Source organism: Hyla sarda, chromosome 2 (assembly GCF_029499605.1).
Source record: "Hyla sarda isolate aHylSar1 chromosome 2, aHylSar1.hap1, whole genome shotgun sequence".
In the NCBI taxonomy this organism is placed as follows: Eukaryota; Metazoa; Chordata; class Amphibia; order Anura; family Hylidae; genus Hyla; species Hyla sarda.
In genome coordinates this window covers 62,643,451-62,665,028 of record NC_079190.1, presented here as the reverse complement: position 1 = coordinate 62,665,028, position 21,578 = coordinate 62,643,451, and the positions used below count along the sequence as shown (strand labels likewise).

The 21,578-nt window shown below is 43.1% G+C and overlaps 1 protein-coding gene and 1 long non-coding RNA gene across 7 annotated transcripts in view; one reads left to right on the top strand and one right to left on the bottom strand.

The window, feature by feature from the left end:
- The window catches only part of NBEA (neurobeachin), a 698,360-nt gene that overhangs the window by 322,797 nt on the left and 353,985 nt on the right, over positions 1-21,578 (bottom strand). For 4 of the 5 annotated variants that reach the window (XM_056561916.1, XM_056561911.1, XM_056561912.1 and 1 more), the window contains 3 exons: positions 19,102-19,253; positions 17,342-17,468; positions 15,259-15,386 (listed from right to left, as the gene is read on the bottom strand). In XM_056561916.1, coding sequence (XP_056417891.1) covers positions 15,259-15,386; positions 17,342-17,468; positions 19,102-19,253 — 407 coding nt within the window. The remainder of the gene's footprint in view (positions 1-15,258; positions 15,387-17,341; positions 17,469-19,101; positions 19,254-21,578) is intronic. The other variant, XM_056561913.1, reaches the window with a different exon arrangement.
- LOC130358543 (uncharacterized) overlaps positions 1-21,578 on the top strand; it is a 50,082-nt gene that overhangs the window by 14,299 nt on the left and 14,205 nt on the right. The window contains exon 1 of one of the 2 annotated variants that reach the window (XR_008889562.1): positions 99-175. The exons of the other annotated variant lie outside the window; for it this stretch is intronic. This is a non-coding gene — a long non-coding RNA (uncharacterized LOC130358543). Of the gene's footprint in view, positions 1-98; positions 176-21,578 lie in introns of those variants that run through there. 2 annotated transcript variants of the gene reach the window in all.

Genomic DNA, 21,578 nt, shown 5'->3' with positions numbered 1-21,578 from the left:
TGCAAGTGTGTACAAATAAACATGGACATATGTACAGTCGCAAATGTACAGTATGACAAACTAAAAATAGTCTATGTTTTACCTAGATTCATTGAAATGTTGGATCTACTGTATGGATTGACCCTAATAAAATACTTGAAGCACCCACCAACAACCATGTGGTACCACAATACTGGTGAGTCTTTTTATGTGGCATGGAACGTAGAGCCCCCTTCAAGCCCCTGAACATTATTGTGCCAGCTGCTTCTGCGCCCCTTTAGCTACACATAGCTCATAGGGTAAATGTACAGAAGTAAACCATAAGTTATTTGACTGATGTGAGTCATATTAATTTTTTTTATTGTATTGCACTTGTGCACTTTACTACATACACTATATATATACACACTATATATATATATATATATATATATATATATATATATACATACATACAGTGGGGCAAAAAAGTATTTAATCAGCCACCAATTGTGCAAGGTCTCCCACTTAAAAAGATGAGAGAGGCTGTAATTATTGTAACTTCCCATACATCATAATGCGTTCAACCTCTTTGGACACTTCCCTGGAGAATATGGGCTCTTAACGTAACTTCCCACACACCTGCCACTTCTCTACTGAGTTGGGGATGAATGTGGCAGCTTCGACAGAATGGGGGACATGAGATGCCACTGTCCTAATGCAGTGGGGCAAAATGGTATTTAGTCAGCCACTAATTGTGCAAGTTCTCCCACCTAAAAAGATGAGAGAGGCCTCAACTATGAGAGACCTAATGGGAAAAAAATCCCTAAAATCACATTGTCTGATTTTTAAAGAATTTATTCACAAATTATGGTGGAAAATAAGTATTTGGTCACCTACAAACAAGCAAGATTTCTGGTTCTCACAGACCTGTAACTTCTTCTTTAAGAGTCTCCTCTGTCCTCCACTAATTACCTGTATTAATGGCATCTGTTTGAACATGTTATCAGTATAAAAGACACCTGTCCACAACCTCAGTCACACTCCAAACTCCACTATGGCCAAGACCAAAGAGCTGTCGAAGGACACCAGAAACTAAATTGTAGACCTGCACCAGGCTGGGAAGACTGAATCTGCAACAGGCAAGCAGCTTGGTGTGAAGAAATCAACTGTGGGAGCAATTATTAGAAAATTAAAGACATAAAAGACCACCCCATCGATCTGGGGCTCCATGCAAGATCTCACCCCGTGGTGTCAAAATGATCTGAAGAATGGTGAGCAAAAATCCCAGAACCACACGGGGGGGGGGGGGGGGGGGGCTAGTGAATGACCTGCAGAGAGCTGGGACCAAAGTAACAAAGGCTACCATCAGTAACACACTACGCCGCCAGGGACTCAAATCATGTAGTGCCAGACATGTCCCCCTGCTTTGAAGTTTGCTAGAGAACATTAGGATCATCTAGAAGAGGATTGGGAGAATGTCATATGGTCAGATGAAACAAAAGTAGAACTTTATAATAAAAACTCAACTTGTCGTGTTTGGAGGAGAAAGAATGCCGAGTTGCATTCAAAGAACACCATACCTACTGTGAAGCATGGGGGTGAAACATCATGCTTTGGGGCTGTTTTTCTGCTAAGGGACAAGGACGACTGATCCGTGTAAAGGAAAGAATGAATGGGGCCATGTATTGTGAGATTTTGAGTGAAAACCTCCTTCCATCAAGTGCATTGAAGATGAAATGTGGCTGGGGCTTTCAGCATGACAATGATCCCAAACAACCCTCCCAGGCAAAGAAGGAGTGGCGTCGTAAGAAGCATTTCAAGGTCCTGGAGTGGCCTAGCCAGTCTCTAGATCTCAACCCCATAGAAGACCTTTGGAGGGAGTTGAAAGTCCGTGTTGCCCAGCGACAGCCCCAAAACATCACTGCTCTAGAGGAGATCTGCATGGAGGAATGGGCCAAAATTCCTATATGGGCCGATATGTTTGTGTAAACCTCAGCTATACTTCAGATGCAGTGATTGGTATTGATCATGGCATCTGAAGGGTTAATGGCAGACATCAGTGCGATCACTGATGTCTGCCATTATCCAAGAGATCCCAGCTTCTCTTATCAGCAGATGGGACCTCATGGATAATAGTTCTGATCACCGTGTCAGGCGGCGTGAGGATCGTAGAACTGCGTGGAGGTGTACATGAACATCGTTGTGCGCTAAGTACTAGGGCACAGCGACATACATGTATGTCTCGTGGTCTCGAAGGGTGGGCAGGACAAGCAGGGCTCTGTGCACTGAGGACTGAGGCAAATTCACTTAATTAGTGCTTTCCAACCAGTGTGCCTCCAGCCATTTCAAAACTACAACTCCCAGCATGTCGAGATAGCCTTCGGGGAGATGTAGTTTTGCAACAGCTGGAGGCACAATGGTTGGAAAGCACTGCTCTATAGGGATGAATTGCTTGCTATTATCAGTGGAAGCTTTTTTTTCTACTCTATTTTATCCCTAAAAATAAGTCATTCATTAAGACACACAAGGAGGACGGGAGAATAAAGTTTACTAAATGCAGCCTGAGTGACTTTAATGAGAAGCAGTTTACCACTGTTTTCAGCCCCGTCAGCACTAAGCCATTTAAACTGCAAGCAGTGCAAATCGTGTATTTACTCCAAACTTCAGTTCCATCATCTGCATATGTCTCCCTTCTACAAAGACCATCATTAGGAAATCGGTGCAGGCTCATGTTGCACAAATAATAGCCGACGTTAGAGGAGGATTAGATTTTATTGCTCTAAGCTTTACAAGAAAAAACACTTTGCTTGAAACTTGGCATTGCGATACCTTCCCCTGCATTTTCATACATTGTGTTCTTGAATTTTACATACTTGACAAACACAGGCACAATATACACCAGTGGTCTTCAAACTGCAGACCTCCAGATGTTGCAAAACTACAATTCCCAGCATGTCAGAGGGCCAAGACAATTCCCAGTGTTGGAGGAAAATTGATGTAAGAAATGATCCCATTCATATGAATGGGACAGTTCACATTTATCCAGCACCTCAATTTGGATGCCAGATTGCCTGACACGCTGCACATGGGAACGCGTGTTGCAATGTTCCCCCATCTGGCCTGCGGAAATAACGGGAACCGGATCCTAGACAACTGATGCACTTGCCATCAATTGTGGGCAGTTTTAGGCTGGATTCACTGAGCCGGATCGCTGGATATATGTGAACACAGCCTTACATGCATGTACTATATTTGTTTTGTGTAAAACCGCTCTCCTCATTAGTGCCTGTTGGAGGTAAGGTCCTTGCCAGTCCATTCTCAGCTCCTTTAAAGGGGTACTCCGGTGCTTACACATCTTATCCCCTATCCAAAGGATAGGGGATAAGATGCCTGATCGCAGGAGTCCCGCCGCTGGGGACCCCCGGGATCATGCACGTGGCACCCAATTTGTAATCAGTCCCCGGAGCATGTTCGCTCCGGGACTAATTACAGGCGACCACTGGGCCGGCGGCGTGTGACGTCACACCTCCGCCCCGTGTGACGTCACGTTCCACCCCTCAATGCAAGCCTATGGGAGGGGGCGTGATAGCTGTCACCCCCCCCCCCCCCTCCCGTAGGCTTGCATTGAGGGGCGGAGCATGACGTCACACGGGGGCGGAGGCGTGACGTAACACGTCGATGGCCCCGTGGTCGCCTGTAATCAGTCCCGGAGAGAACACGATTCGGGGACTGATTAGAAACGGGGTGCCGCGTGCATGATCCCGGGCGTCCCCAGCGGCGGGACGCCCGCAATCAGGCATCTTATCCCCTATCCTTTTGATAGGGGAAAAGATGTGTAAGCACTGGAGAACCCCTTTAAGAGCCATGAAAAAATAACTGGGGATCATTAGCCACATCAGAATACCCTCCAGAAGAAAGAGACACCCATCTGTAGACAAGGGACAAGCACCCCCGAAATAGCTGTCTACAGATGGATTACTCTTCCTTTTGGGACAGATATAGGTTCGGTTAATATTCCTCAGTTATATCAATGGAGAAACAATGATAAGGGATTTAGAGAATCACTCTGAACACCGATGTGTAGGACGGTGCTAACCGGCGAAAAAAATCGCCATTTACCACCAGACTTCGTGTGTGAAAGCAATAAAAGGTTTACACGGACAACACGTTTTGAGGGGTTCCCCTCTCTTCTTCAGGTCCTTCAAACCTGACGTGCTGTCAGTAATAAACCTTTGATTGTTTTTATATACTAAGTCTAGTAAAAGGTAGTTTCCTTCACCGGTAAACACCATGCTATGCATTCATGTTTGGTGTGATTCTACGTTTTCTTCATTGCCCTGACTGCTCCTCCTCCTAAATCCTTTGATCGGTTGTGTTTTAAGGCTCTTAAAGGGGCCAAGCATTAAAAGGAAAACAGAACTCCGGTTAACTTTTTTTTTATCCATTATGCCTGGGCTGCCGGACTGAAAATATTAAACATTAACGTACCTTCCGTTACTCCCCTGCTGCTGCAAATATTGCCATCCCGTTCCCCGGCCAAGGTCCTCATTCTGCTTTTGGTGCCCGACACGTCACACTGTGGGTCAGCTTATCGCCGGCTGCAGAGATGTCTTGCCTCAGCTGGTGATAGGTCGAGTGTCATGTAACGGGCCCCGGCATCAGGAAGAAGGAGGGGCCCAGGCCTGTTACTGTTGCTCAACTGATCACCGGCCAAGGCAGAACACAGCTGTGGCCAGTGATAAGCTTACCTGCAATGTGACATGTTGGGCACCAAAAATCAGATGACGACCAGGGTCGGAGGAATTGGGCCATGATATTAGCAGCACCGGTGAAGCAGTAGAAGGTAATTTAATGCTTATTATTTTAATTCTGCCAGACAACCTTAATGGGAAAAAAATCACTGGAGTTCTCCTTTAACCTTTCCTCCTGCAGCTTAGGCACGGAGTTTCCATTTTGGTTTGTAGTATAAATAATATTCAGTTCTGTGTCTTCCCAGTACCCCATGCTGACAGCAAGCTCTTGTTTTATGCAAGACAACATTTTTTTCTATTACTGTGCAGACAATTTTTACTATAATATTACCTATAACTATGCAACAGGGATACCTGATCTGCTGACATATTTGCCCAGGTTAGTAATGGAGATTATGGACCTCGATACCATGGGGTGGGGGTAGGGGGGGAATAGCTGTAAGGGTAACCCCATAAAATGTGTATTAAATCAATCAATAGGCAGAATAATTTATATATAAGCTATACTCAAGCTTAAGCTGGGCTAATATGACAACATCCCTGACTGTCATACTAAGCTGTCAATTAACAAATCTTGGATTTAGCTAAAATGAAAAGCAGACATCCTGACCCACTGACAAATTACATGAAGAATAAGTGTTTTTTTGCCACAATATATTTTATTTTCTAGACATAATAAGATAGGAGCTCGGGGAAGGGACTGGTATTCGCAATAAAAAATAATGACATTCCGTCATAAATCACAGGTTACTGCTTATTCCGACGGCAGATTTCCTCACTAACTTCAACTTACAGAAATATCGAATTTCGCAGAGCATGCCTGATGACTCTTTGAAAAGTATTTTCACTCTAGTAGACAGTATGGCCGCAGCGCCCGCATTTCTAAACAAGAAGAAACCGGCATCTTTATAACCGGTCTCAGTTTTTATTTGGCTACTTTGCCTTCTGATATGGCTGCAAAAAATGATAACTTTAGCTTCAGGGTACATGAACGTGTGTAAATGAAAAAAAGGTGGTCCAGCAGTACCTTTAAAATGTAGATCCTTTAATGAGCTTTTCTTTAAAATACAGAGCACACACCATCCACCATCACCTGGTCAGCAAACCTCTCCTATGGACGCGTGATCAAGAACACGTATGCGTTCGGAACGCGTCCATAGGAGAGGTTTGCTGACCAGGTGATGGTGGATGGTGTGTGCTCTGTATTTTAAAGAAAAGCTCATTAAAGGATCAACATTTTAAAGGTACTGCTGGACCACCTTTTTTTCATTTACTCACAAGTATCAAGCCGGGCCGGGCTCGAGTCCTTGCAGACCGTGGAGGAGGTGAGCTGAGAGGATTTCATTTCTTATTCATTTGTTATGCATGAAGGTGTACAGTAGAATTTTTATGTACACCTACGACAAAATCATCACGTGTAACACGTTTATTTTAATGCAAATATGTTACAGATGCATTGACACATCTATGGCAAAAAAGAGAAAAAATACGAAGTATGTCCTAAAATCTCACCCTATTTTTTCTTCTACATGTAAATTAGGTTTTTAAAACCCTACTCAAGTGTTTCCCAACTGGAGGCACACTGGTTGGGAAACACTGCCTTATTCACTAATTTTGTGTTCCAAAATGTGTAATATTTTTGGTACAGAATCTGCATCAACGATCAAAAAAACAAAACAAAAAACATGCATTAAACCCTTCCCTAATAAAAAGGTAAAATCACCCCCTTTTCCCATTTTTCAAATAAAAAAATGTAAAAAAACCAAAAAACTAAGAAACTGAACATGCGCGGTATTGCCGCGTGTGTAAATGTCCGAACTATTAAAATATAATGTTAATTAATTATGTTACTAAAGAAAACTACAACAAAGCAGCTCTCCTCCAGAAGGAAGAGAATTTTCTCTCTGGTGCCACCTATTGGTAAATGCTTGATCACTGCCATTGATTCCCCAAGAAAGAAGCTCTTCTAGAAGGTGGCACCGAAAAGGAAGCCCTATTCTTAATTTTTTTTGCATATTATTTTTTTCCAGTGGAGCATTGCATGGCCATGACATTACTCCCTCAGTCCCTAAATGAAACTTAAAGGGTGCTGACGGAGATGTTACGTCACACCACGCCCCCTTGTTATGTCACACCACGCCCCCTCCATTTATGTCTATGGGAGGGTGGCTTGATGTCATGAGGGGGCATGGCATTAGGTCACATCCAGGCTCGGAAAGCCAGCATTTCCGAGACTGAAGGTGTACCCGGCACAGAATGTTGTATGCCGCACGGAGATCGCGGGGGGTCCCAGCAGCGGGACCCCCGTAATCAGACTTCTTATGCCCTATCTTTGAAAAGAGTAAAAGATGTCTAAGGGTGGAATACCCCTTTACATTTTTTTATTATAAATGTACAAAAATAAAAATTACGCTCTTACGGCTCTGTTCACATTTCATTTTTTTTATTACATCCAATATATGGACACAGAAGGGTGCCCCAGCACACATACTGAATGTGAAATAAGACCACATACACCATCACTATACTTACTAAATACAGTAGTCCTACTCTGTGTACGTAAAGGTTTCCAACTCAGAGTTTGGGCTTTTTATGTCATAGAACACCGATTATAATTATAGAATCCTCTAGAAAAATTTTTTTAGACTTTGGGATGTAAATTAATTGACAGCAAACATAGACCTTTAAAGGGAAACTGACATTAGGGTCACCTACACTAACCTGAATATACAGGTAGATAGAGCGGGTGACCCGGTTTCTAACACTTCTGGGTGAAAATCAGTGCAACCATTCTATAGATGAAGTATTCATAATGTTGCTAATGTGGTAATTACTTCATAAACGAGATCTGTAGTGTAAATGTTTCATAATCCCCTGTGCCCTGACTGCAAAATGTAACAAAAAATTGATTACTTACTGGGTAATCTGTTTTTCATTTGCTCAAGAAAGCACCTCTGGAGAGGACCTCCCACCGCAGGACAGGAAGCCTGGGAACATAAAAAGGGACACACCTCTCCACACCTCAGTTCAAAGTAAAGTACTCCAGAGGAGCCAACAATTATAGAAAATTATTTCCATTCTCTAAATTCATTAAGCAACATAATTTTTTTTTTTTTTTTTTTAGTGCGGGATAAATGAGGGGTGCTGTCATGAGCAAATGATAAAAAGATTACCCGGTAAGTAATCTATCTTTACCTGATCGCTCATGACAGCACCCCTGGAGACTTAATAGAATAGTAACCAATCAGGGCGGAACTACCGCCTGAAGGACTTTATGCCCAAAGGAAAGATCAGCAACAGGATTTAATTGCAACCTATAGTGTTCTAAAAAAGTATGTTTTGAGGACCATGTAGCTGCCCTACAGATCTGGTTCAAAGAGGCTTCATCCTTCTCTGCCCAGGAAGAAGCCACTGCTCTGTTAGAGTGAGCTGAAAAAAAGGAAGGTGGATCCTGATTCTTTGTAATATAGGCTGTATAGGCATGTAATATAGGCATGTAATTGATGCCCTGATCCATCTACTAATAGATGGTTTAGAAGCAGTCTTGCCTTTATTAGGGTCAGAAAATTGGACTCAAAGATTTTCTGTAGAACGAAAGTCCTTAGTAGAGTCTATATACTCTAGGAGGCATCTTCTGACATCAAGGTTATGGAACTTGACATCCCCTTCATGTCTCGGCTCATTGCAAAAAGAGGGAAGAATAATCTCCTGAGATTTATGAAACTCTGAGACCACTTTCGGCAGAAATGATGGTAAACTTCTCATTACTACTCTGTCATCGATTATCTTGGTATAAGGAGGAAAGGCAGAGAGCGCTTGCAATTCTCCTACCCTCCTAGCCGTTGTTATTGCCAGGAGGAAGCACATCTTGAGGGTGAGGAACTTGATGGAAATAGAATCCAGAGGTTCAAATGGTGGTTCTGATAAGGCATCTAACACGAGATTCAAGTCCCAAGGGGGACCGGAGGTCTTGATAGAGGATTTAATCTTGTAGCCCCAGAAATAAAACGTTAAACTAAGATTATCTGCTAATTTGCAGAAAATGAACTAAGTGCTGAAATTTGTACTTTAAGGGTACTAGGACTTAGCTTCTTATCCAGGCCTAACTGGAGGAAATTAAGAATTTGAGGGATATTATGATCTCCCAATGGATCGTGCAGGTCCCACTACTCTTAAGAAAGCTCTATATGTTCTTAGGTATATGGCGGATGTTACGTCTTTCCTATTTGCAAGTAAGGTGTTTATGACTTGGTCAGATAGGCCTCTAGCATTTAAAATTGACCTATCAGCATCTAGGCTGTTAGATAAAGGTGAGCCGACTGAGGATGATGAACTTGTCCCTTGTACAGTAGATCCTCCCTGTCCGCAAGAACCCACGGCTGTGAGACTGACAGACATTGTCCTTAGCAAGGTAAACCAGGACCTTTGAGGCCAGAAGGGCACTATTAATAGAACTAAGGCTCTGTCCTGCCTTATCTTCTTCAAGATCTGAGGGATAAGGCGAAGAGTTGGGAAAGTGTACCCTCTTTCTCTTCCCCAGTCCTGAGAGAAGGCGTCTACTACTGACGAATAATCCAGTGGATTGAGGGAATAGAACCTGTGAATCTTCCTTTTTCTGGAAGCAAAAAAGATCTATAGAAATTTTTCCAAACCTTTCCTCTATCATTGCAAATATCTCCTTGTTTAGACACCATTTGGACTGAAGAAGATGAACTCTGCTCAGTAAGTCTCCCACCTTGTTGGCTTCCCCTCTAAGGTGAACCGCAGAGAGAGATGCTAGCTTGGCAACTGCTAAGGAAAAAATCTGGAAGGAGAGATTTAACAGGGAGTCTGATCTTTTCTCCCCCCCCCCCCCCCCGTTTGTTTAGGTAAGCCACAGTGGTCGTGTCGTCTGAATATGTCAGCACATCCTTCCCTTTGATTTGAGGAATAAGAAACGATATTGCCTGGAACACTGCAAAGAGCTCTTTGTAATTTGATGTAGACTGATCCTTCAGAGGAGATCATCTGCCTTGAAGGAGATGCTGGCCACAGGAGGCACCCCAACCCCAAGGACTGGCATCTGTAGTTATACTCACTACCGACGAGGGAGACCAAGGTACCTCCCCTTGAGATAGGTGGTTGGGGTTCAGCCACCATATCAAGGAGGCACTTACTTTTGACAAAAGGGATAATTTTTGGTTTAGGGATGAGGGATTGCCATCCCACTTTTGAAGGATATCTGTCTGCAACATTCTGGATCTGTACTGAGGCCATTTTACTGCTACAATACAAGAAGTTATCAGACCTAGTAAAGACATTGCTTCCCTGAAGGTGCATAAGTGAGACCGGAAAATAATTTCTACTCTGTCCTTGATGAGGATCTGATTGGCTAGAGGCAGGAGAGAAAGCTGAGACACTGAATTCAGAAGGATGCCTAAGAAAACGCACTGCCTGGAAGGGGTTAAGTTTGACTTTTTTAGATTCAGATTCCAACCTAGATCTTTCAGTATGGAGAAAATTACTTGAATGTGCATATGAAGGGTTTCTGAGGAGTCTGATAGAATCAGTAAATCGTCCAGATATGGAACTAACAGGATGTTTTGGGTTCTTATGAAAGTTGTCACCTCCGCCATCACTTTGGTGAATACCCTTGGGGCTTGAGAGACCCCAAAGGGAAGGGCTTGGTACTGTAAATGGACCCATAAACACCGCAGAAACTTTTGATGAGAATTGTGGATGGGAATATGGTAGTAGGCAACGTCTAAATCTACAGAAGCCATCATGTAATTTGGAAATAGCAGAGGGATTGTGGATTTTAGGGACTCCATCCTGAATTTGTATGACAGAAAGTGGTTTAACTTTTTCAAATTTATTATAACTCTGAAAGAACCGTTGTTTTTTTTTTTTTTTTTTTTTTTTTACTAAGAAGAGAGGGGAATACAATCCCATCCCCTACTCCCCCTGGGGGACTGGAACCAGGACTTTTTTGAGCAAAGGAGATTTTATTTCTGTTATCATGGCCTCTTGTTTCAGGGAATCTTTCACTATCCTAGTGGGAAAGAATTTGTCCGGTTGGAAAAGACCGGAACTCTAGAAGGAGACCCGATCTCAGGGTGGATAGAACCCAGGGGCTGGAAAAAGTTTTGAGCCCACATCACCCTTCCACTGCCTAAGCCATGTGGCTCTCCTAGAAGAATTAGATAAAGCGGCTGCTCTGGCACCCAATCTTACAGAATCTACCGAGGAGTCTGCCAAAAAATCTACCGCCTTGGAAATTACGGGTAAGGATTCTAAGATCTCTTCTCTAGGGGTCTGGTTAACAAGACGTAATTGTAATTGTGAAACCCAGACTCTTTGGGAGCGAGTGACACATGTAGCAACTACATTGGTCCTGATAAAAGCTGTGGCCGCCTCCCAGGTTTTTTTTGTTAACGAACTCGGCATTTTTGTCCACTGGATCAGACAGAGTTCCTAGATCCTCAATAGGCAAGGCGGATTTCTTAGTCATTTTAGCCACCGGGGCATCAATTAACGGGACTCTATCCCATGACTTAGTGACTGACTCCTCAAAGGGGTACTTCCTTTTAAGTAGTTTAGGGATAAAAAAGATTTCTTCTCAGGATTTTCCCATTTCTTATCAATTATTTGCTTGATACTTTTATGCAAATTAAATGTATGGGACTTTTTTTGGGTCTAAGCCTTCATATAGGGCATCTTGGGCCATGACTGTCTCTCTGCTCTCCTCATGATTAGCCGTTAGGAGGATTGCTTTAAGGAGCTGATCAGTATCATCTAGACAAAAGAGCAATTTGGATTTAAACTCTTCTTGCTCTTCATCAGAGGAGGAATATAGAGTAATATTTTCCTCTTGAACACTAGGGGGACTGGAAATAGCAAGGATGACCACAGAGGAGGCTGAAGCACCTACATTCCCGACAATTCCTAGTCCTTTAAGGGATGAATCTATCTCCTCACGGATCATTACTCTTAGGTTGCTAGCAATTGCAGAGGACTCCTGGGCCACGATAACTTTAATACAGGCTGCACATATAGACTTTTTATAGGCAGGATCTAATGGCTTCCTACATTCTGCACATTCCTTATTACGGGATTTAGAAGATGACTTCTTGCTATCCTACAAAACAAAACAATAGCCTGACTTAGCTAGCAGACTGTAAAGAAATTGAAATGATCTCACCAAGAAGTAGATCCACACCTCCGTAGCCAGGCTGGAACTACTCTTCTTGGAGTGTCCACCTCCCTCTGTCGAATGCTCCGACATGCTGGAGGAAGTCTTTCAGCAAAAACACTGCAGGGCAACCAGGAATGGTCTGTTCAGCTGCTGCGGGCTAGTATTACTGCAGGCTGTTGGTACTGCTGGCTGCTGTGGGCTGCTGGGCTGCTGCAGGCTTGCTGCTGGATAACCACTGCAGGCTGTGGGTATTGCTGCGGGCTGGGTGCCTGCTGTCCACGGGCTCCAAACACTGTAAGGGATCCGACAGGGATCCAAAATGGAGAATTCCCATGCCCCTTTTAAATAGAGTCGGAACCGGAAGTGACGCTACGCTGCCGAGCTGACGTCACGTCCCCCAGCGTTCTGCGCAAGCGACGCACCGGCTCCAGAGATGGGAGAGCCAGCGGAAACCATGCTAGTCCACAGCCCCCACCTCCTTATCGCCACTGACCCGGGGAAATGGACAGAGATGAGGGCTATCGGGACCCCACCAGATCCCCCGCAGGACCCACAGGCAGACTCACAGCTGCTCCCCAGAGGAGACTTCAGAGGGAGCCCCACTATCGGAGGACCTGGAGCCCCTTGGAGAGGTATGGAAACAGCCCCCAGGCCCCCTATTGGAGGACAGGAAACCTGAACTGAGGTGTGAAGAGGCATGTCCCTTTTTATGTTCCAAGGTATCCTGTCCTGTGGTGGGAGGTCCTCTCCAGGGGTGATGTCATGAGCGATCAGGTAAACAAACTTCAAATCCCCTTCCGATGTTTCCACGTTGCGCCGATATCGGTGTCTGGTCCTCCGGTGCCGGTCTTTTTCCTGCTACATGGGGACGATGAGTCATACTTCGCTCGCGTTTTGCTGAGTGATGTCCCGCCTGAGTGATGTCCCGCCTCAGCCAGTGATAGTCATGTAACAAGCGCAGGTGGCAGGGAGAAGACAGGGCCCAGGATTGCTACTGGACAGTGCGTTCAGCCTATCACCAGCTTGCTATGGGCAACTTTTCCTCTGCACAGGTTTTGATAAATCTCCCCCTATATGTGAAGGGGGAGGGGGGACTCCTGAATTACACATGCTGGGAGTTGTAGTCCTTGTTGTGTGTGTGTATGCTAGTGTTTACAAACCAGTGTGCCTCCAGATGTTGCAAAACTACAACTCCCAGCATGCCCTGACAGACTTTGGGCATGCTGGGAGTTGTAGATTTGCAACAGCTGGAGGTACACTGGTTGGGAAACACTGTTCTAGCCTATTCAGCATACACATCATGTTACACCAGTGTCTCCCAACCAGTGTGCCTCCAGTTGTTGCAAAACTACAACTCCTAGCATGCCCAAAGGCTGTCAGGGCATGCTGCGAGTTGTAGTTTTGCAACACCTGGAGGCACCCTGGTTGGGAAACACTGGTGTATGCCCTACAGAGGTGTGGCGAACTACAACCCTCAGGAGACTACAGAGGCAGCATGCTGGTGTTATACCACAGACTGAAGACTCCTGAATGACACATGCTGGGAGTTGTAGTCCCTTTTGTGTGTGTGTATGCCAGTGTATCCCAACCAAGGCTGATTATATTAGTGTGCTGTGTATAAGGGGGCTGACCCAGGAAAATAGTAGGATGGGTAAAGGGCGGAACAAAAAAAAAAAAAAAAGGAGCTGACCCAAACCAGCAAGGCATGTGGCATGCTGGGATTTGTAGTTTTCAGCACAGCAAGAAACAGGAAACAGAAGCAAAGATATGAAAACAAAGTGGGGGATAAAAAGACAACAAAGAACGGAAATAGAGTAGGCTAAACAACAAGAATAGAAATGAAACAAAACAAATAGGGTAAGTCAAAAACGGAAAAACACATTGACCACCGGAGTACTCCTTTAAGTCTGCTACTAAACACATTGGGGGACATTTATTAAGCTTTATACACCGCTTTGTGGTGTAAATTTGTTGCACTTGCGCAAAAAGTGTGCCAATTTTTGGTACAGTGATTTTGACTAAAATGCTTTAGGTATCCCCAGACTGTGGAAATCCCAGTCGACTCCCACGATCTCATCATGGCTGCAGAAGGTATCTCGGCTTCACAGAATGGAGGAGTTGATGGCAGAATCACCCATGCGCTTAACTAAGTTTAACCTCATTTGGGCGCCCTGGAGGGCCTTTGCTTCTTCCCTGACTTGGGAGACCTAGGGATGGTGCGCCTACCCCCCTGCCCAACCTGAGAGCCCCCTCTTCTCCGACTATCTGACGTACCTCTGCTGGATGTCAGGGATTGCTCCAGAGCGCCTGGTAAGTCCTACCTCAGAAGTTCTATGTCCACACCTGCCTTCTCCTTTCTGCCTCCTTTTCTCCACCCCCCCCCTCCCCTCCTGTCCTCCTCCTACGCCTTCTGCCACATCTTCTTCTCTTGAACAGCGTCTGTCCCCACCTACGTTCAGGCTATTCAGCAGCTCCACAAGACAACACTTCGCTCACCCACAACTCCGGCCACGCTATTCCCCTTTTTGTCCTCCCAAGTAGTTGTGTAACAGTTGATGTCTATTCTCGACACCTTGTGGGCAAGGTGTACTCCTAGGCACTTACTTTCCCACCCATCTAACACCCACGATACCGCCCTTTCTCTACATGCGACTGTTATATGTCGACTGTTGTTGATATGTCCCGATACTTCTTGGTAATGGGTTGTTTGCTACAACTGTTCCATGTGACGCTCATGCCCTCTTGATATACCTGTGGCACACTGTTTGCCTGTTCTGTTTTTGTCTTAAAATTCTATAAACATTTTCAATACTAAAATGCCTTAGTACACACTTTTGCTTTTTCACTTTACAGTGGTAATTGATTTATAAAGTGTGACTTTCATCAAGAAGTCACAGATTTGTCACACAGCCCTAAATTACACCACAAACAAACAACAGGCCAGACATGGCTTACAAAACTGGCTGTAGACAGCAGTTTGGAAAAGTTGCACAAAAAATAGCACAGGTAAAAAAAAAGTCCCAGAAAAGTTGCAGATCTGAAGTAAAGTTTCCCAAAAATATGTAATTGGCTTCATATTTATCACATGCCCTGCACCATTTAATACATTTGGTGCATGTACACTACAACTACACCATCAAAACCTGTATAAACCTCAATACACCTAGGCGTGAACTATATAATGGTGTATGTCTGCTACTGACTACCATTGTAATAAATATATACCACCAAGACTTATTTTTCATTATTATTTTTTTTTATCTGCATTTATTAGATAATCACTGCATCATAAATACCTAGCAAATGAAATAAATAGCTCAATAAAAATAATTAAAGAGCAATATAAAAGGACTGGGTATTTGTAAATCATACCTTCTATCAACAGCTCCTGTCCGTGACTTCCTAACAATGTTCGGGATAGGAATGGGGCAAAGTCAACAAAGATCTCACGTAGAAGAGGAGCGACCTTCTCCAGGGCTCTCTCTAGTTTGGCAGTGATACTGTAGGAAAGGGATCAAACACAAAATACAGTTAAATAAAAGAAAAACACAGAGTACATTATAGTTCTTAACACACACAAAAAAAGTTATCATAAATAAGTTTGTTAAATGGGCTCTCTCATTACAACTATTTTTTGCTATTGCCCTCCTTATGGTAAATAAAAAAATCTTTCTAATGTACTTTGTTTAAAAAATATTAAGTTTTCTATGTTTTAATTGTGTTTAAAAAAAGCTGCCACTAGGTGTCTCCCTACTTGTCCAGGGCACATTTCCCTCTATCACTAGCACAGACTTTGGACTCCTGCTGGCCTGGCAGAAGTCCAAACTCAGGAAATGCATTCCGGAGTGCTGAGGAGGGTGTGTGTGTGCGCAGCCTTAGCCAATCATAACTCATCTCCCACTGACCTACTCTGTGCTGTGTGTAGCAGAGTGAGGGAGGAAGTTCTCCCCTGTATGGCTTCAGATGATGTCACGCCTGCTGGGGAACGCCCCTTCCCAGTCTGTGAATCTGACTGAGACTGAGCAGAAAATACAGAGCAATATCAAGGTAGAAAACGAAAAAATAATAAAAATAAAGGCAGGGGGTGGTTTATCATGATGGGGGCAGTGAACTGGGAGGATTATATTATGTATCAAGTTAATGAGAGGTACTCTTTAAACTTGATGGACATGTGACTATTTCAAACGTACTATGTAACAATAGTTTGTCGCCACTCACTTTATGGAGTCAGTAAGGAGGTGGGAAAGACCTGGACAGATGAGTGCGCATGTATTACATGCATGACTAGACTACTGATTGTTCATTAGGAAAGCAATGTGAAGAAACTGTACTGAATAATGTAAATGATTCATTATCCAATGCCTACATATGACAGTGCTGAAAATATAGGGGGAACACACATGCATGTCACGTTAATTATACTACAAGCTGTTATCAGCAGTCAACACAGACATAAACAAGCATACGGCAACAAACAATTATACTAAAATAGACACATATTTAAAGGAGAAACAGATTTTATCCCCCCTAGTCTTGTCTTAACTGATAACTGTAAAGAAGTCTGGACAGTGATAATAGACTACATTTTTTTTTCAAGTGGACTTGACAGGTTTGTAGAGTACCTGACATTAAACCATATTTTCTAAACTAACTCTTATATTCTCTAACTACTCCTTACACCCCCCCCCCTCCTGCCCTTAATATTTTTTTTAACAAGCTTTAAAAAGCTCTTAATCATACCTTTCCCCTTGTTTACATTGTGTGAGCTCCTGGCAGGAGAAGGTGTTGGTTCCCCAGTAGGCACAACATCATTGAAGCCTGCGAGAGCTGTGCCTCACCATGCCCTGCACGCACTTCCTGAGTTTGGTCTCCTGCCAGGCCAGGAGGAGACCAAACTAACTTTTTGACTTGTGCAGGGAACAGAACAGAGCCACCTAGTGGCCATTTTTTCAATCACATTAAAAACATATAAAGGTTGAGAATTTTAAAAGCAGGTAAATAGCAAAGTGTCTTATAATTATATAAGGAACAATATATTAAAAGTTTAATTTGGTGACAGGTACTCTAAGTTAATCCGTGCATTGCCCATGAAATAACACATTGTAACATCTTATCTTGTAGGTCTGTTTTTTAACGTTCCTCTTTTATTCTTACCACAAATGGATATATAGTCATACAACTGGGTGTTACCAGCTGGGGTGTGTCCCTATATTGTCTGAGACAAGCCAATCAGAGCTGACAGTGCCACATGATGTAGCCCCCATCTGGTAACACCCAGTTGGATATTTCCATTTCTAGCAAGAATAACAGAGGAACAACACAACATGGAGCTATATATAAGAAAAGATGTTTCGGAACGGTTATTTCATGGGAAATACATGTATTTACTAAAGGACACTGGTTAGCAGAGGTCTCTTAATGTATATACCTACACACACACATTTATAATCATTACCTCATGTTTTCAGCAGAGTCCTCAGGCATGGGAGCCACAGTTTGCACTGCTGGTAGGTTTTTGCTGGTAGCACCATTTACAAAACTGGATGACGACGATGAGGAGGAGGAGGCTGAATCCACAGCACCTGTTTCACAAAACATTATTATATGAAATATACAGACACAATATATTATTACAGGGCAGCACAGTCAGAATACTAGGGTCAGGGGCATTTTACTGTGCAGGGCACCTCATACATAGAACCTGGTATGTACTGGAGGGTCAATATAGCTGAGAATTCCTATGACCAGACAGTGGCAAATAGTAGACCAGATGTCAGCTTCTAGAACTTTATAGTAATGGTTAGGTGATCAGATTTTTTTTATTACTCTATTAATGTATTAAATAAGCCATTTTAAATGATGGAATGCATATAGCAGGTCACATGACTACAGACATTAAATAGCAGTCTGTGATCGGTGCTCAGCTAGTGGGCTGGGTGTGAAACTGAAGGGACGTTACATTTCTGCAACCACCAAAAATTCCATTTCAGGAACACAAGAAAACCCCAGTGTATAACCTACAACTATGGCAACACAGGTTGGACGTGATCCAGATTATCCACTTCAAATCTGATAAAAATTTGCCTCCAATGGAAAGAAATGGAGTATCCACAACCCTGCTCAAATGCCTTTGGAAACTCTGAGGCAGTGCCTTATTGGGGAGAATGGAGTAATCCCTCATGTAAATCTGCAGCACTGCATATCCACAGCAGAAATCCACAGGACAGCCTTGGTTTTCTGACATGGAAATGTATCCGATGTATGAACATACCTCAAAGGTTTCACATGAGTGACCTGAAGCTCCTGGGCCTCATGCATGCAGAGAATTGTAGTTTTGCAACATCTAGAGGTCTACAATTTGGAGACCACTGGTCTACAGGGACATCAGAGCAGAATAGAGCTGCACTGCACATGAAAGCATACTGTAATATACAGCAGAACACAGCGGCACATCATATGGCATCATATAGTGGTAGACAACACTGTAGGACACATGGAGTATGAGCAGCACGCAGCAGCACAGGACGTAACAGGACAAGACATGATACAGAAGAGCAGCACAGAACCACATGAAGACAGAAGAGGCAACAGTCAGGACCCTAGTTACACAGTATCCTGCGCAGGATTTGATGCTGTGTTCAGGCATTTAGTTTACATTGAAATCTGCAGCATAAAATCCAGCGCATCAAAGGATACTGTATGTGTGAATGGACCCTAAAGCAAAGTTCATTCAGCTTCCATGTTCTAAACTACAAAGAAAATAATTAAATAAGAATTGCTGCAACTGATTGGTTGCTGCAGACAAGGACACTTTCTCTGAGACCGGCCTAATGTTTGGGCTTCATTGCATATGTAGACTATTCCTAAACCTGTCATTCATGTGTGCCTACATATATTAAGGTGCATTTGCGCTACATTATTGCTGCCCCCCCCCGGGAAAAATAAAAAACGAACAAAAAAATAGTGCAGAGGACTACCTATTGCATACAGCAAAAGTTAAACGGACTGTAACAGAAACAGTAAAATGCAGACAAGAACGCAGTGTGACCCCACCCTTAGATTGGCATGTTGTGAAAATAAATCTTTACTAAAGTCTATATAAAACGTGAGCAAAACACACATTTGCATGCAAGGTACACAACAGTGCCTCAGGGTACCGGACTTACATTACCAACACCACATTATTGATGGAAGATGAAATGAAGGAACAAATACCTGTTGTATTGATCATACTTTTGGGAGTTGCTCCAGTAGCAGCAAATATATTTGGTGTTGTGCTGGGGGTGAGACTACCACCGCTGGCAGCACCCACTGTGTTCACAGCTAAACTGCCAGGTGGGGGCTTCTTCACCGGTACAACTACGCTTCTGTAAGGGGCAGAGCATAGAGAAATATAGAGTCAATGCGCTGGTATATAATATACAATTTACCTACTGATTCCATCTACATATAAGTGGAGTTACGTTTATTTCAAAATTTTTGTAAAATTGTAAAAACTAAACACAAAAAACAACCATGAGAAATACAGCTCATGTGCATACACTTTATGAGCCTGAATGCCTTTGTAAATACTTTGGTTTGTTGTTCTTGCTCTGAGTTTCAGCTATTTTACATTATTTCCTTCCTTTACACAGACCATTGCTTTTACAATTCATTTAAATTACCCATGTATTTTAAAGAAATAACAAATATAGTTGATAAAGAATCGGAGAAGCCAACTGTAGAAACACACACACTGATGGACCATGATATTTAGCGGAGGTTTTTTTCCATTTAAATGACCATGCAGATCAGATAAGGCACCCACTGTGTATTAGGCATATGCATATCACTTATGTGAAAAAGGCTGGGTTTTCTCCCATACAGGAGTGCATACGGCAGAGGGGAACTGAAACCTCGCGCTCCCGTTTGCCTTCGTATGCGCTTCCGTGTGTAATTAATTTCAATGAGCCGGCCGGAGTGAAACGTTCAGTCCGGTCGGCTCATTTTTGCGCCGTATGCGCTTTTACAACCGGACCTCAAACCGTGGTTGACCACAGTTTTTGGTCCGGGGGAAAAAGCACATATGGCGCAAAAATGAGCCGACCGGACTGAACGTTTCACTCCGGCCGGCTCATTGAAATGAATTACATACGGGAGCGCATAAAAAGGCAAACGGGAGCGCGAGGTTTCAGCTCCCCTCTGCCGTATGCACTCCCGTATGGGAGAAAACGTAGTGGGAACCCACCCTAACTTGTAAAATTCTATACACTGAATGGTCATTTAACCCCTTAAGGACTCAGCCCATTTTGGCCTTAAGGACTCAGACAATTTAATTTTTACGTTTTCATTTTTTCCTCCTCGCCTTCTAAAAATCATAACTTTTATATTTTCATCCACAGACTAGTATGAGGGCTTGTTTTTTGCGTGACCAGTTGTCCTTTGTAATGACATAACTCATTATATCATAAAATGTATGGCGCAACCAAAAAACACTATTTTTGTGGGAAAATTAAAAAGAAAACGCAATTTTGCTAATTTTGGAAGGTTTCGTTTTCACGCCGTACAATTTATGGTAAAAATGACGTGTGTTCTTTATTCTGAGGGTCAATACGATTAAAATGATACCCATTATTACATACTTTTATATTATTGTTGTGCTTAAAAAAAATCACAAACTTTTTAACTAAATTAGTACGTTTATAATCCCTTTATTATGAGGGCTCATTTTTTGCACCATGATCTGTACTTTTTTTTGATACCACATTTGCATATAAAAACTTTTAATAAATTTTTATAAATTTTTTTTATAAAGTGTATTAAAAAAGTAGCAATTTTGGATTATTTTTTTTTTACGTTCACGCAGTTCACCCTACGGGATCATTAACATTTTATTTTAATAGTTCGGACATTTACGCATGCGACAATACCAAATATGTCTATTAAATTTATTTTTTACGCTTTTTGAGGGTAAAATAGGAAAAGACGGACGTTTTACTTTTTTATTGGGGGAGGGGATTTTTCCCTTTTTTTTTACTTTAAAAAAAATTTTTTTTTTACACTTGAATAGTCCCCATAGGGGACTATTCATAGCAATACCATGATTGCTAATACTGATCTGTTCTATGTATAGGACATAGAACAGATCAGTATTATCGGTTATCTTCTGCTCTGGTCTGCTTGATCTCAGACCAGAGCAGAAGACGCCGGGAGCCTGAAGGAGGAAGGTGAGGGGACCTCCGTGCGGCGTTCTGAATGATCGGATCCCCGCAGCAGCGCCGCGGGCGATCCGATCGTTCATTGAAATCGCGCACTGCCCAGATGCCGGGATCTGTATTGATCCCGGCACCTGAGGGGTTAATGGCGGACGCCCGCGAGATCGCAGGTGTCGGCCATTGCCGGCGGGTCCCTGGCTGCGATCAGTACATTTACGCCCTGCGTCCTTAAGGGGTTAAAGGGGTACTCCAATGCCCCAGTGTTTTGAACACTGGGTGCGAATGGCGGGGGTTGTGACATCATGGGCATTTCCCTTGTGATGTCACACCACGCCCGTGTACAGTGTAACAGGGCAATATGTGAAGCTTCCAGCCTGACCTCTGTCACCTATATCAGCCTGCTGGTTTTGGCACCTATGGACCCTCTCTACACTGCACCCAATGAGCTACCATCATAAAATATTAATATATTCATGTGTAAGGTGCAATAATACGGTA